Genomic DNA, 13,307 nt, shown 5'->3' on the forward strand with positions numbered 1-13,307 from the left:
CTGGGGGTGGGGTAGGCCCTGAAACAACACTCATTTGCCACTCATGAAGTGGTCCCCACTTTGTAGAACACTACCCAACTCCCTGGTGCCTCCCCACAGCTCTTCAAACTAGATGGTGTCACAGTTTGCTTTGTTTCACAGATGAAAAAACCCAAGCCCAAGTGGGAGACCAGGCAAGAAGGCAGGAAATGACAAAGGGAAGGAGAGCCCAAGTGTCTGTATCCTTTGTACCTTTGTCCTTGGTCTTTCCATGTGGAAGTCTGCCTGGGTGACCCTCACACTCCAGCAGGCTGTCCCTCCAACCTGGGACAGTCCCTAAAGCTCACTGGGCCCTCTGCCAGGACAGCAATAAAACTGCTACTTCATATTTGTTCAGCCTCCAGATAGCTCTCACGATAAGCCCATTTTACAGATGACCTGGACCACTGTCCCACTGCTGGCCAGAGGATGCTCAGAGCCAGGTCTCTCATAGGCCCCCAGGGGAGTGGTCCACAGGCAGGCCCTAGCTGCCAGAGCTTAAAACCGGGGCCAAAATGCCTGTCTTCCTGTGGGTGAAGGGTACTCCACCATTCACCCAGACAGCAGATGCCAACCCCACCACAGGAGCCAAAGATAGGTGGCCAGGGAGGACACAGACACTGGGCTGGGGGCCAGGAGACACCTCTGACCCAGCTCGGTCCTCAGACACTGGGGACCCCACACTGTCTTCCTAGACAGCGAGCAGTGGGATGTGATCAGATGGTCTCTCTAGCTGTTGCCTGTCAAGATCATGGTCATGGGTGACCCAATCTCCCAGCTCCCAGAGAGCTGTCCTTTCTGAGGCCATGTTCTCCAGGGGGAGGGGGCTGGATTTCTTGGGTGCTGGCTCCTGACTCAGCAGCCCCAGTGCTGTGTGGAAGGGTGGCAGGAGAGCAGAAGGAGGGTCCTCCCTCAGGCTGTGGGACCTGACCCTGGACTGGGGCTTCTTAGTGCAAGCCTTGCCTGACCTCCTCCAGGCCAACCACAGAGGCTATGGCTGCCCTTTCTTGGTGACAGCCCCAACTCCTCCATGATCAACACCTAAGGGCGAATAAAACAAAGGGCCCTCCAGTGGTTCTCCTAGTCCCTTGCTCTTGGGTCTACCTGGAATACCTATGAGGCAGGGGAGTCAGACAGCAGATCCCTGGTGGGTTCTTACTGCACCTGTGACCTTGGACAAACTCCAAACCTCTTTTAAGATAGCCCTCACCCACGGGACCAGAGGTGGGGCGACACTGGCAGAGGAGAGAGGATCAGAGGGAAGAGGGGCGCTAGCCCCCTCTATTTTCTAAGAAACATCGTGCAGATGCGGGGACGGGCAGGAAGAAAAGGGCCTCTCTCTCCTCCTCCACCCCTTTAAACACACAGGTGCCAGACAGCCTTTGCGCAAAAACTAGTTTGCAAACACACTCCGACTTCTGGGAAGCTGCCCAGCGCTACTCCCCCTCTTAGCTTCCTCTTCCCGGGCTGGGCGCTGGCCGATTCTGGGGCAGGACTGCGGAGGGGTCGGGAGTCCGGCAGAGGGGCGTGCCAGCCCGGAGCCAGCCGACCTCACGCCTCCAGCTGCGGTGACAGGGGACCCCGCCTCCCCCGACGCCTCTGGGGGGAAGGGGGCGCCCGCAAAGCAGCTGGGTCCTCGGGCACCCGGCGCGCCCTGCTTTTCCCCCTCACCCCCGCCCCGCAGTCAGGGTGCAGGCGGAGCGCCCCCGCGTGGTCGGGTGGGAGATGAGTCACCCAAGCGCGACCCTCCGCGCGCGGGTGGCTGCGGCTTAGGGTGACCGGCTTCCTCCGACCCTCCAGCCGCGCCCCAAGCGGAGCCTCCAGGCCGAACTTGAGCGCTCGCCCCAGGCTACCCCGCCCGCCCGCCCGGGCCCCACTCACCGCGCGTCCCGCGGGCGCCACCGCTGCCCTCACCACGCGGCGGCCGCTGTTCGCGCTCCGGGCCGCCGGGGCATCCCCGGGCGCTGCGCTGCGCTGCTCGGACGGGTCAGGGCGCTGCCCGCGCGGCCATGCCCGCTCGCGTGCGCTGGCTGTCGCTCGGGGCCGGTCCTCCTCCCGGGCCGGCGGGCGGTGGCGGCTCGGGCTCCTCCCTCCGGCCGAGGGCGGGTGTGGGAGGGAAGCGCGAGGCGAGGCGGGCGCTTCCTGGAGGGGCGAGCGGCCGCCCGGGCGGAGCGAGGGCGCTGTCCCCCTCGGAGCCCGCGCCCGGGCACTCGGGGAGCCACGGGGAGTCCGGACGCTCAAGGCCCGCTGCGAGGGGCTGGAGGTTCGAGACTGGGACGCCAGGCTCCAGCCTTCCGGGCTGGGACTCGGCGGGTCGCAGCGCCGCGGGTTCGCGCTCGCCCCAGGCCTGCTTCGCCGCGGCGGTGACAGGAACCTCCGAGCTCCGCGCTCTGCGCGCAGGCTGCAGGCGCGGGAACCGAGGGGTGGGATCAACCCGGCCTGCGGGGCCCTGGGCGCCTCCTGCGGCCTCCGCCCCACGCGCAGAGGGGCGCCGCGTGGCGCCCTCGGGGGACGCGCCTCAGGGCTTGGTGCTCAGCTGTTGGGACAGCACTAGGACCGCAGTATTTTCTTCCTTTTTAATTTTTTTCTTTCAATAGCGTTTTCTTGCCGCCAGAGACTGGAAAGATGACACATAGATGTGTGACACAGGCGATAAGATAAAGACATAGGAGTGGGGCCTGGGGCAGCTGCGTGAGAGCAGTTCGGCGGTTTAGGGCTCCGGAACCTCTCCTCTGCGAGGGCCATCTGCCGCAGAAACGACCCAGTTCGTAAGACTAGTCTGTGGCCAGGCACTCAGGCCGTGGGCCGCGCGATGGTATTTTGTGCCCTCGGGGCAGTTTAACACCAGCGTCAGACCATTGAGCCAGGCTGAACCAGATTCCAGGGGGCGGGGCCTTCCCAGGATCTCAAGGCCACGCCCAAAGCCTAGGGCCCTAGCATGCCGGGCCTGGGCGGCTCTGGATGTGGGTTTTCCATTTCATTCTGGGCAAATGAGGGCTGCAGCCTGTGAACCTCCCTCCACATCTGAATCGCAGGCACTTTGCAGCCTTAGAGGGGCCTGCCACCAGACAGCCCCAAGGCTCTGAGCTTTGTTCTCTGCCTGTCTTCACCTTTCTTCCAGCTGAAGTCCTCAAAGCCTGCTGTCTAGCTCTGGGAGGATCAAGCCCGTGGAGCTTCATAGAGCCAGCTCCATCCAGCCCCACTTCCTCCAGGAACACTTTCCTGATTGCCCTGGTCCCTAACTTCAGGAGAGCCAGCCTCTGGGATGGCAGACTAGATAATCCTTCTCAAACTGCTGGCCTAGGGCCAAGGGCAGGGCAGTCATGTGACTGAATGAGAAGTGCAAAGGTTGGAGGCAGGTGGCATAGAAGATCCACCTGAGCGGTGGGAATCAGCCAGCCCTCCTCTCTGAGACCTGAAGGATGAAGAGGCTGGGCCTAAATCTACCCAAGAGAAATGAAAATTTATGTCCACACAGAAATTTGTACGTGAATGCTCACAGGGCCAAAGAGTGGGAGAGTCTCAATGTGCACCAACTGAGGAATGGGAAAAGAGAATGTGGTATGTACATTCATAATGCAATATTACTCAGCTGTGGAAAGGTAAGAAGTACAGACACAGTTGCCTGGGCCTAGGCTGGGAGGGCTGGAGTGCTCACAATTGATACAGGGTTTCTTTGGACAAGGAGAATAAAAATGTTCCCAAATCAGAGTGTAGTGATGATTGCTCTTATGCTTTGGATCTGGAATGTCCCCATATGTTGAAGGCTGGTTCCAGCTGGTGGTGCTATTGGGAGGTGCTGGCAACTTTAGGAAGTGGGGCCTTGTAGGAGGAAGTAGGTCTCTTTCTGTCTCTTTGTCTCTGTCTCTCTCCGTCTCTCTCTCTCTCTCTCTCTTTCTCTCTGTACCACCATGAGGTGACCAGCTTTGCTTTACCACATCCTTCCACCATGATGTTCTTCCTCACCACACACTAAATGGAAGCCAAGTGTCCGTCATGGGTTGGTTCCTCACACTCTGCCTTCCATCCACTCCCCATGCAAGACTGTAAACTGTGGAACTCAGCCTTCCCTTCCCCTGGTAGAAGGCTCTGCATGGCAGCAGGCCAGTATCCCCCTAAGCAGACCTGTGTTGGGGTGCGAGTGGGTCAAGGCCTACTATGTGGGCGTTTGTTTCTATAGTGCAGGCTGCTTGGACAAACATTAGAATAACGAGGAAAGCCTCTGTCCATATCCATGTGCTCGTGAATTAGATACACCAAGTGTTCCTGTTTACCAGGTCCTGCCTGGGCCTCAAGTGTGGAAGAGGGGAGGGGTAAGGAGGGTGATCTGGTTATCTATGCTATGTCCTCAACATCCCCCAAACCTTGTCTCTCATGGTTCTGGGGGTCACCTGGGCTTAGCACAGGCACTCCTTACCCAGGGTTCTTAAACAGCTGCGGTCAGAACAGGGCTTTCTCTCTCTCTCTCTCTCTTTCTCTCTCTCTCTCTCTCTCTCTCACACACACACACACACACACACACACACACACGTGTGGCCATTCATGCTGGCTGTCAGCTGAGACCAAAATTGGAGGGACCACCTGCCGGAAATCATTCCATGTGGACTGGACTTCCTGGTACCCTCATGCTAGCCTCTAAGAGGAAGCATCCCAGGAGAACCAGGTAGGAGCCTCAGCTTCTCGGACAGGACCTGGGCTTAGAAGTCACATAATGTCCCAGAACAGTGTCACTGTCACATAGTAAATGCATGTGGTCTGGGAAAATACCACCTGCCACAGGAAGTTGATATGGAAATGTATCTGAGAAATAGACATCTCCTCAGAGGTCTTGCTCATGTACAGGTAGGTGTGACTGACTCAGGTGCCAAGTCTTAGGCCTGGAGCCATGGCCCTGGCTTCGACTATCAGTACCCAGGCACTGCCTGGTGAGGTCACTCAGTCCTCTAGGCCTCAGTTTCCTTCTCACGGCGAGCCAGTTCCAGGCAAAGTACAGACCCTGGGGCTGGTGGGGTGTGGCTAATTTTAGGTTCCAGGGTTGTGGTTCACTGAGTGACACAGGGATGGCCCTCATAGGGTCAGATGGACAGGCCTCTTCAGCCCTCAAGCCAGCCCTGGTCACCTCCCTTAGCTCCAGCCCTGCTGTGGCATATGTGTGGAGGGAGGGGGATAGAACCCAGCCCAGGACACTGATACTGCTGGCCACAGGCTCCTCATCCAGGGAGCCTTAGTTCTCCAGGGAGAGAAAGCACCCCTTCTTTCCCTCCTCCCCTAGGCAAAGTGCCTTTTCTGTGCAGCCAGGGTAGAGTTGCCAGGGTAGAGATGGAGGATGAGCCATCAAAGATGGCTTCTGAGGGCAGAGAAGGTGGCTGATACCCCCTAGCAAGAGGCAGGGTTGTTCACAGGTGGGGCTAGCCCACGGGAGCAAGACTGGATGTCTCAGGACTTCCTGGGCCCACCCCTGGGAGGACCGTGAACAAAGCAGCCCCTGGATGGTCTTTCTTGGGAGCTTCTGATGTATCTAGAACATGTGGCCTCTTCTGGCTGTGGATACCACTCCTCAGTCCTGGCATGGCAGAAACAGGGTCCAGGAAGGGTACACAGCCCTTTAACCTTCCTGGGGGCCCTTATTCTAGAATACAGACCTGCAGGCAAGTCCAACCCCCAGCTCAAGACCGCCCCAGGTCCCCTTTTCCTTTTGGCTCCAGGGTTGCCATGTGAGTCCCACCAGGTACTTGGGCAAGGCCTACTCTCTGCCTGCCCCTCACTTTTCTCATCTGTAAAATGGGGAGATTCCTGCTGAGATTGTTGGTAAGGCTCTAGAGACCAGAGGTAGCGATGCTCTGTAGAAATAGCTGGTGGATCCAGAACCCTTTCCAGTAGAGACAAGAAATTAGCCATGGGTCATCTTTGTAGCCTAAGAAAGCAAGTCCTTGTGCCTTATCTTCTCTGCTCATCTCATTACTACACAGATGGGGAATCTGGGGCAGCACTGGGTATCACAGAGTTACAAAGACTCCAGTTACAATCCCCATGGTGCCAGTTACTGGCTTTGAGCCTTAAGAAATGCTTGGGAAAAATCCATAGGTCTCAGTGACCTCATCTGGACAGGGAAGGTCTCCAGGGCCCTCAGGACAAAATAAGGGACACAGGTGCAAAGGCCTGCATACCCTTTCCAAGGGACAGCCTGCTCCAATACCCATGTTTCCACACAGTTGCAAATCTGAAGCTATCAAAGAGCTTTCTTGAGGCTAATTTTAAAAGTAGGTGGTTTAGGGCCAGGCATGATGATTTATGCATTAATCCCAGCTATTCAGGAGGCAGAGATAGGAGGATCATGAGCCGAGGCTGGCAAGGGCAGTGATCTTGAGACCCTATCTGAAAAACAAGCTCAAAGCCAAAGGGCTAGGGGTATGGCTCAAATGGCCTCTCTTAGCCTCCCTGTGGGCCCACACTAGCACCCTCACTTGGGCCTTCTATAAATGCAGGTGCTGCCAGACTCGCATGCTAATGAGTTGATTCTCTGCACTTCATGGTGTCTGTGACTGCAGCTTTCTAGGAAAGGTTCCATAAGGATTCCTTGTGGCAGTTTGGGAAGCACTGGCCTGGACCATGGATTTCAGATGGCTGTGTGTGTTGGGAGAGCACAGAGAAAGCAATTTAGGCCTTAAGGCCTGTGACTTTGGAAGAGATATTCCGTGAGTCTATTAGACAGATGGACATTCAGTCTGTGAACCCTAGGATGGAGGCCAAAGGGACAAAGTAGCTCCATGAACTTCTTCCAGATCTGCAGGTAGACATGGATACTCCCGGCCTCATCACTTGCTTGGCGCAAAGGGTCACGGGTAGAGCTGAGAGCACCCTCCGTGTCACAGTGTGTACCAGCCCGTAGCCTCGCTGCTCTTCCAGTTGCATTTACATTCACATATATGTTTAAACTGAGCCTACTTTGAGGAAGAAGCAGGCAGGGAGACTGAATCCCATTAGCGTTGAGTAGAAAGATAAGTCAAGGCCCCAAGCAGGCAGGTGGCAGGAAAGGCAGTTTCTTAATAAAATGAACAAGATTTCACACCAACTGAAGATGGGCCCCGTCAGCTCTGAGGTGCTGGCCAGATGTGGTGTATTTCAGGGCCTGTGCTGCATATCTCTTGGTGTTTAGAACTTGGGCAGACATGAAGCGAAAGTACAATGGTAAAAAGCAAATGAAATAGTGTCCCTGCATTCTGTGCTCCTCCCACCACTGCTGCGTGCATGTCACCTGGCCCTATTCTTTTGGTGGGCACTCTATTTCTTCCTCAGATTTGACTTCCCTGGCCAAAGTATCTTTAGCTTTTGGGGGTTCATCCTTCAGCCCGAGGGAAGGAGGATGGTAGTACAAAGCCCCAAAGGTGTGAAAGTGCACACCAAAGCCCAAGGTCATTATATCCCAAGAAGGGAGACAGAATTTTGGGTGCAGTGTTTCCAGGTAAACTTCTTGGATCCTCTACCTGCCTACTTCCTCTCCATGACCAGGCTGGTGGATGGTTCCAGGTGGCCTGATAAGGGTGTCCCTATGCGACATGAGGGTGCTTGGCACTTGCTTGGCACTTTTGCCTCGTGTTTGGCGGGATGATGAGGGCAATGTGGAGGGCCAAAAAGGTCAGGGCCACAGCAGGCTGGGGCATCCCAAGTTCTTTAGGCCAGGTGGGAACAGTCTGTGACTCATCTCACCTTCTGGGTCCATTGGGGAAGGAAGTCAGGTCAGGAATGCCCGTGGGCCAGCCTGCCCTCCAGTGGTGCTGAGCTGTAAGTGTACCCTGCTGGCGTGGCTTTTCACAAAGTGGGTGAAGTCTCCCAGAGACTCACTAGTACCAGGCAGGTGACAGCGAGAGGGTGCTGTTCTTCTGTCACTTGGGGCATCTCTCCACCCCGTGTGATATTCCACCTTAAAAGGGGAATGGAGCTAACATGTAGCCAGTACTTACTTCTTTGTACCAGGGACTTTATACACTTTACTTCCCAGACCTCACCCATTATCCTGTGTGCATACATTTGTATGTGCACACATGTGTTCTTCAGCAGATTACCCTTAGGCAGAAAGATTGAACTAGCCCTTGAGGGAAATCAGTCTGCTGTTTTTGGTAAAGTTCCCAATTTTAAATACTGAATTCAGAAAAGAGTGAAAAAATAGTATGCAAGTCAAACAAAACTTTTTCTGACATTCTGAGCATCAGTAACACCCCCATGATGCAGGGAAGCTATGGAGTGAGGAGATGAGTTGCCCGGACAGGTGAACTTGAACCCTTGTCTCCTGACTCCCAGGCCAGCGTCCCTCCCAGCACACCTCTCCTCTATCCAGTTGTCCAATCCCCGGGGACCTCTTCTGACCTGGGGAGGAAGACAGCAGGCGACATCAGATGCAAGCTAGCTGTTGGGAGACCCATCACGTTTATTGATGGAACTTGGTTTGGAATGTAGCAGGGCCAATCCTTGGCCCTCTTGGGAGTCACAAGAACACAGTGCAACATATGGCGTGCCCAGGAGCTCACCTGGATCCCACTGAGGTAGCAATGAACGCAGTGGCCTTCCTCATGGCCTGGCAGTGCTCACCCTGGGTTCTTAAACTTGGCTTTGTCCCTTATGCAGGACAGAAAGGGCTTGAGTTCCTCCCAAAGTCAGGCTTGCTCCACCTGGACTCAGGCCTGAAGTCCTTGGAAGCCAGCACTTAAGGAAATGGGGAGGTTACCCATTTTACAGGTGTGTAAACTGAAGCTTGAGGCAAGAGAGTGGCTGAGTCCCCAGCATGGCCCAGGGTCCGGTCCTTGGGCCACTAGGCAGTCCGTACTTGGTCACTCTGCCCTCTGGGCTCAGCAAGGAAGGCTCCTGGCTTAGCTGCTCTGGAAATGCAGTTTATAAATACATATTGGGTTTGTTTTTTTAAAAACAAAGTAATAAATTAACATGAAAGTAGAAGGGGGATTATTTGGGAAGATTATTTGGGAACCAGCTGGAGGGGGGACGAGAGAGTAAGGCGGGGTGGAATATGGTCAAAGTACATTATATACATGTATAAAAATGTCATCATGAAACTCATTACTTTGTGCAATTGATATCTGCTAAAACCAAAACTAAAGAAACAAAGTAACAAATTAGATCTTGGCGTAGCCTGAGGTCATCTGGCATGCCATGTGTTATGTGACATGGACATGTGTATCTTATAAGCATCACCAGCCATGTGTTCTGTCACTTGTAGTGCTAGAAGCCATCGACCACATGTTCACACTACAAGTTCCACATAATGTCACGTTACACCCTGCCTTCCCTGTCATGTATATCATGATGCCCTCATTGTGCCGCATGTTCCCACTGGTCATGCAAGTTTCATGCATGATTCAGGGTACTCCTTTGGCCACACTGAGCCCCTGATCCCTGAGAAAGTCCTCCCTGAGGACCACAGTAGGGCGAATGCACCCCTCCCTCCTGGGACAAGTGAGCACACGTGGCACCAGCTGCAGCTCTTCTCCTGAGGCTTCTCTTCTAGTAGGTGACATCAGTGTCACTTGGCTGGAGTCCGAGGGTCTTGAGAGGGCCATCAAGTACCCGGAGGGACCTGTGGCTGCTTGTCAAAGAAGGTGAAGTCCAGCCTGGGCTCCTGGCTCTGCAGACTCTGGATGGCACCCGAGGGAATGGGATTATTCCAGAGACTGTGGGCACAGAAATAGGCATCAGCCCCTGGAGCTGCTCCCTCATCCTCGTCTCTGCCCCTGTCCTACCTACAGATCAGGGGATGGGGCCCGAAGCGGAAGAGACATGACCAGTTACTCAGCAGAGACGGTATAGACTAGCATGGCTGCCATAGGGTGATGCCTCTCCCTTGTGTTAAGTGCTCATTATGTTCCATGACCAGTGTTTCGCACGTCCAGTTAGTCTTCACAACAACTCATTATCCCCATTTTACAGATAAGGAAATTGAGGTTCAGAAAAGCAGAGTTACTGATATGAAGTTAACGAATTGGAAAATGGCAGAGCTGAGATTTGACCCTGGTCTGCTTTGCCACCAAATTCTTGGTGGAGTGGTCCAGGTCTCCTGTCTTGACAATCCTCAACCCAGGCCTTGCTTCTTCCTGCAGAAAGTCCCCCTATACTATGGGGAGTGGTGTAGCCTCCCACCCACGCACGAATCCCACACTTCTGAGCCTCTGTTACCGGATGACTTGGACACCAGCCCCCTGAGCGAGCCCTTGAACCAGAAGCGAGGCTCCATGGGCTGTGATCCGATTCTTCTCCAGGCTTCCCGGTGGACAGAGGAGGAAGGGAAAGGGAGAGGCAGATGTGAGACTGGCTGAGGAGCTCCCTCATGTCCCTCCCCAGGCCAAGATGGGGGACCTGGACTCCCCATACTACCAGTAGACAGTAGTGGATTCGGGACAGGCAACAGGAAGGCTAAAGGTTAGAGCTCAGGGGGAATGAGCTCAGCAAGGGCATGTGGCTTCTCCAGGAGGCAGGCCACTTCCCGTTCTCCCCGCCCCAGGTGTGCTGCTCATACTCTACTTTCTTCAGCCGACCCATCCTTGGTAAGGCCCCAGCCAGCTCAGCAGCTGCCTCGTCCCCAAGGAAATTCCAGGACAGCCTGCAAAGTAGACACCCTAAGGTCAGCAGCAGAAGAGCAGCAAGGTGAGGGGTAAAGATAAAGCAGCTGATGGGGAAGGCTGGGGGCCAGCAGGGTTGTGTGTGGGGGCACAAGAGAGGCCCCCTGACTGGATGCTTTCTTCCTTCCCCTAGAGACTTTTCAGGGCACAGGTGCCTCCTTCCTCCCCACCTGTCCCTGCCCCCACTTCTGAGCTGGCTGCTTTTCTAACCCAGCCACTTTGGAAGCTGGTCACCCTATGATTTCAGTTCAGAACACAAGGTCAGAGGCAAAGAACCTTTAGAGAGCATCAGGCCCACTTCCCCTCCGACCTCCAGGGGCAGGGAAACAGGCAGGAGAGATTAGATGGCTCTGCCCATGTCACCAGAACTCATGTGGTAAGACTTCTTCCACAGGAGGCTTGGGCAAAAAAGACCTTCCCTGTCTGTAGATGGGAGGACCAGCCAGAGAAGAAGGGATGGTTTCAGGTCACACAGTGGGCAGGGACAAGCCCCAGGACACCTGCTTTGACCAGCTCAGGGCCCATCCAAGCACTCACAAGATTTCTTCCAGTGCCGGGCAGAGTAGAAAGCTGGCAACTAGATGCTTAGCAGACTGGTTGTCAATCTCACAGGAAATGAGGCTGGGATGGAGCAGGGGATGGAATAAGGGTGCCTAAGTCAGGGGGTGTCTCTAGCAGAGCCCCTTTGTCCACAGTGAGAGCTGGAGGGGACAGAGCATCTAGGCCTAGGCAGGGTGGAGTATTCCAGAAAGCCCATTCCCTGCTCCAGCCCTACCTCCCATCCCTGGGACTTTGGTAATTTCAAAGGGCCTCCCAGGTATCAGACTCTGCCAGGGAAAGGCTGCAGCCTCACCCACTGCAGGGCCCCAGGCAACCAGCAAAGGCTACTTACTCAATCCGCCTGAGCAGTGGGAGCCCCTTGCAGAAATGTGGGACTCCCTTGGCCAGGCTGTTCTGTGCCAAACTGTGGGGGCAGGGAGAATACCCATGAGAGGCACCACCAGACCGCCCTGGCCTATCTCCCTGAGCAAGCTGGGGGACCCTTACTCACCTGATCTCTTCCACAAATGGGTATCCATCCAGGGCCTGGCCCAAGCTCAGTACCCCCTCTGGACCCAGATGGCTGGAGGGCAGGCTGGGGAAAGGGGAGGGGGAGGACCAGCTATGTGGACTGGGCACCTTATCAGAGCCCTGCCCTCAACCTTCCTCAGGCTGTAGTGCAGACCTTAGCTGGTCTCTGGATAACTGCCGCCCAACCTTTTGCTATAGCCCCACAGGACTTGGTGGGTATCAAGGGCCCTGGCTTTGGCATCTGAGAACCCAAGTTCAAGGTCTGGCTTCTTAGTGTGTTAGGAAGTCAAGCTCTCCATACTTCTGGCTTAGAGCCTAGAAAATGGAGTGTGTATGAATCCCAGCCCCATGGGGCTACATGGAATCCAGACAAGGTCATGGACTTGACCTGTGGAGGGCGGAAGCCATGCTCGTGCCACTTTTCTCCCACACAGCCCTTCTTTGATATTTCCTTAGCCACCCTCAGAGACTGTCAGCTGGGATTGGTGTACTTCCTTTCCAGATGAGGGTCAGGGGGCTGGACCAATATTAGCCTGGGTCTCCTGACTGCCCTGCAAGGACATCAGAGGCTGGGGAGCAGCCACCAGGGAAGAGGACCCTGCCGTAGTTTGGTCTCAGGCAGGACTGTTCAAATGATGGGCTTAATGCACTGTTCTCGGAGTCCCCTTCCCACCAGCCCTGTGCACACTGTGGGTAGGGTGATACTCACTGCAGGATCCTCAGGTGCTGGGGCAGCCTCTGAGCCAGCCCCAGAGCTGTGGGGTCCCCCAGAGTATTGCAGCCAAGCCTGAAAGAGAAGAGGGCAAACTTTGAGCACCATCACCTACTCAGGATCCCTATGGGGCACCTCACCTGGGCGGACACTCACATTAGCTCCTCCAGGTGCTGACAAAGGGTGAGAGATTCCACCAGCTGTGCTCCTCCGACTGGGGTGATGCGGTTTGCTGAGAGGCTGCGGGAGGGGGCAGCCATCAGATCCTCTGCTCCCCTTACCCATTCCACCACATCTGCAGGGGCCTGAGACCCCTCCCACCTTCCCACCTAATGGAAGGGAAGAATGAAGAGAAGAGGAGCCAGGGTGGGATTCTGGTCCCATAGCCAGAGCTAGGAGGTCACTAGTCCTGGCTGGACAGTGAGTCTGGGAGGGGGAAGGGAGATTTCCAGTGCTTGGCCAGCGTTTCCCAGGGGCATGGTGTGGCCACTGTGGGCCTCTTTCAGCAGGGCTGGCCACTCACTCTATCTTCCTGAGCTTGGGCAGTCCTGGCAGGATGGCCGCTAAGTGCTGGGCACCGGCGTCCTCAATCTGGTTGTGACTCAAGCTTGGAGAGAGAACAGCAGGAGAGGCAGAACCATCAGCCTGCTTCCCATTTCGTGTTGTCCACACTGCTTCTCAGAACAGAATAGGAGGCTGATGTCCAGAGAGAGGCCTCGGCTCACACTGAGGGCCCCACTCCCCATATTGAGTGAAAATGCACAACTCTTGGCTTCTGCTTAGAAGCCTGTTGTCTGATCTAAGTTCCTCTTGCTGCAATTGACTCCTTACATCCTATATTTGGGTCTCAAAGGTTCTTAGCCTGCAGGACTGTCTATGCA

The 13,307-nt window shown here is 55.4% G+C and overlaps 2 protein-coding genes across 7 annotated transcripts in view; both read right to left on the reverse strand.

Moving 5' to 3' along the window:
- The window catches only part of Cpne2 (copine 2), a 41,439-nt gene extending 39,402 nt beyond the window's left edge, over window positions 1-2,037 (reverse strand). Inside the window, exon 1 of the mRNA XM_020164624.2 lies at window positions 1,900-2,037. The gene's annotated coding sequence lies outside the window, so the exon portion shown is untranslated. The remainder of the gene's footprint in view (window positions 1-1,899) is intronic.
- A 6,388-nt stretch (window positions 2,038-8,425) lies between these two features.
- Window positions 8,426-13,307, reverse strand: part of Nlrc5 (NLR family CARD domain containing 5) — a 74,766-nt gene continuing 69,884 nt past the window's right edge. For 5 of the 6 annotated variants that reach the window (XM_020164610.2, XM_020164608.2, XM_020164611.2 and 2 more), the window contains 9 exons: window positions 12,950-13,033; window positions 12,583-12,666; window positions 12,424-12,501; window positions 11,695-11,778; window positions 11,536-11,607; window positions 11,181-11,264; window positions 10,541-10,624; window positions 10,201-10,284; window positions 8,426-9,698 (listed from right to left, as the gene is read on the reverse strand). In XM_020164610.2, the coding sequence (XP_020020199.2) occupies window positions 9,587-9,698; window positions 10,201-10,284; window positions 10,541-10,624; window positions 11,181-11,264; window positions 11,536-11,607; window positions 11,695-11,778; window positions 12,424-12,501; window positions 12,583-12,666; window positions 12,950-13,033 (766 nt within the window). In that variant the 3' untranslated portion in view covers window positions 8,426-9,586. The remainder of the gene's footprint in view (window positions 9,699-10,200; window positions 10,285-10,540; window positions 10,625-11,180; window positions 11,265-11,535; window positions 11,608-11,694; window positions 11,779-12,423; window positions 12,502-12,582; window positions 12,667-12,949; window positions 13,034-13,307) is intronic. The other variant, XM_020164618.2, reaches the window with a different exon arrangement.

Source organism: Castor canadensis, chromosome 15 (genome assembly GCF_047511655.1).
Source record: "Castor canadensis chromosome 15, mCasCan1.hap1v2, whole genome shotgun sequence".
NCBI classification, from domain to species: domain Eukaryota; kingdom Metazoa; phylum Chordata; class Mammalia; order Rodentia; family Castoridae; genus Castor; species Castor canadensis.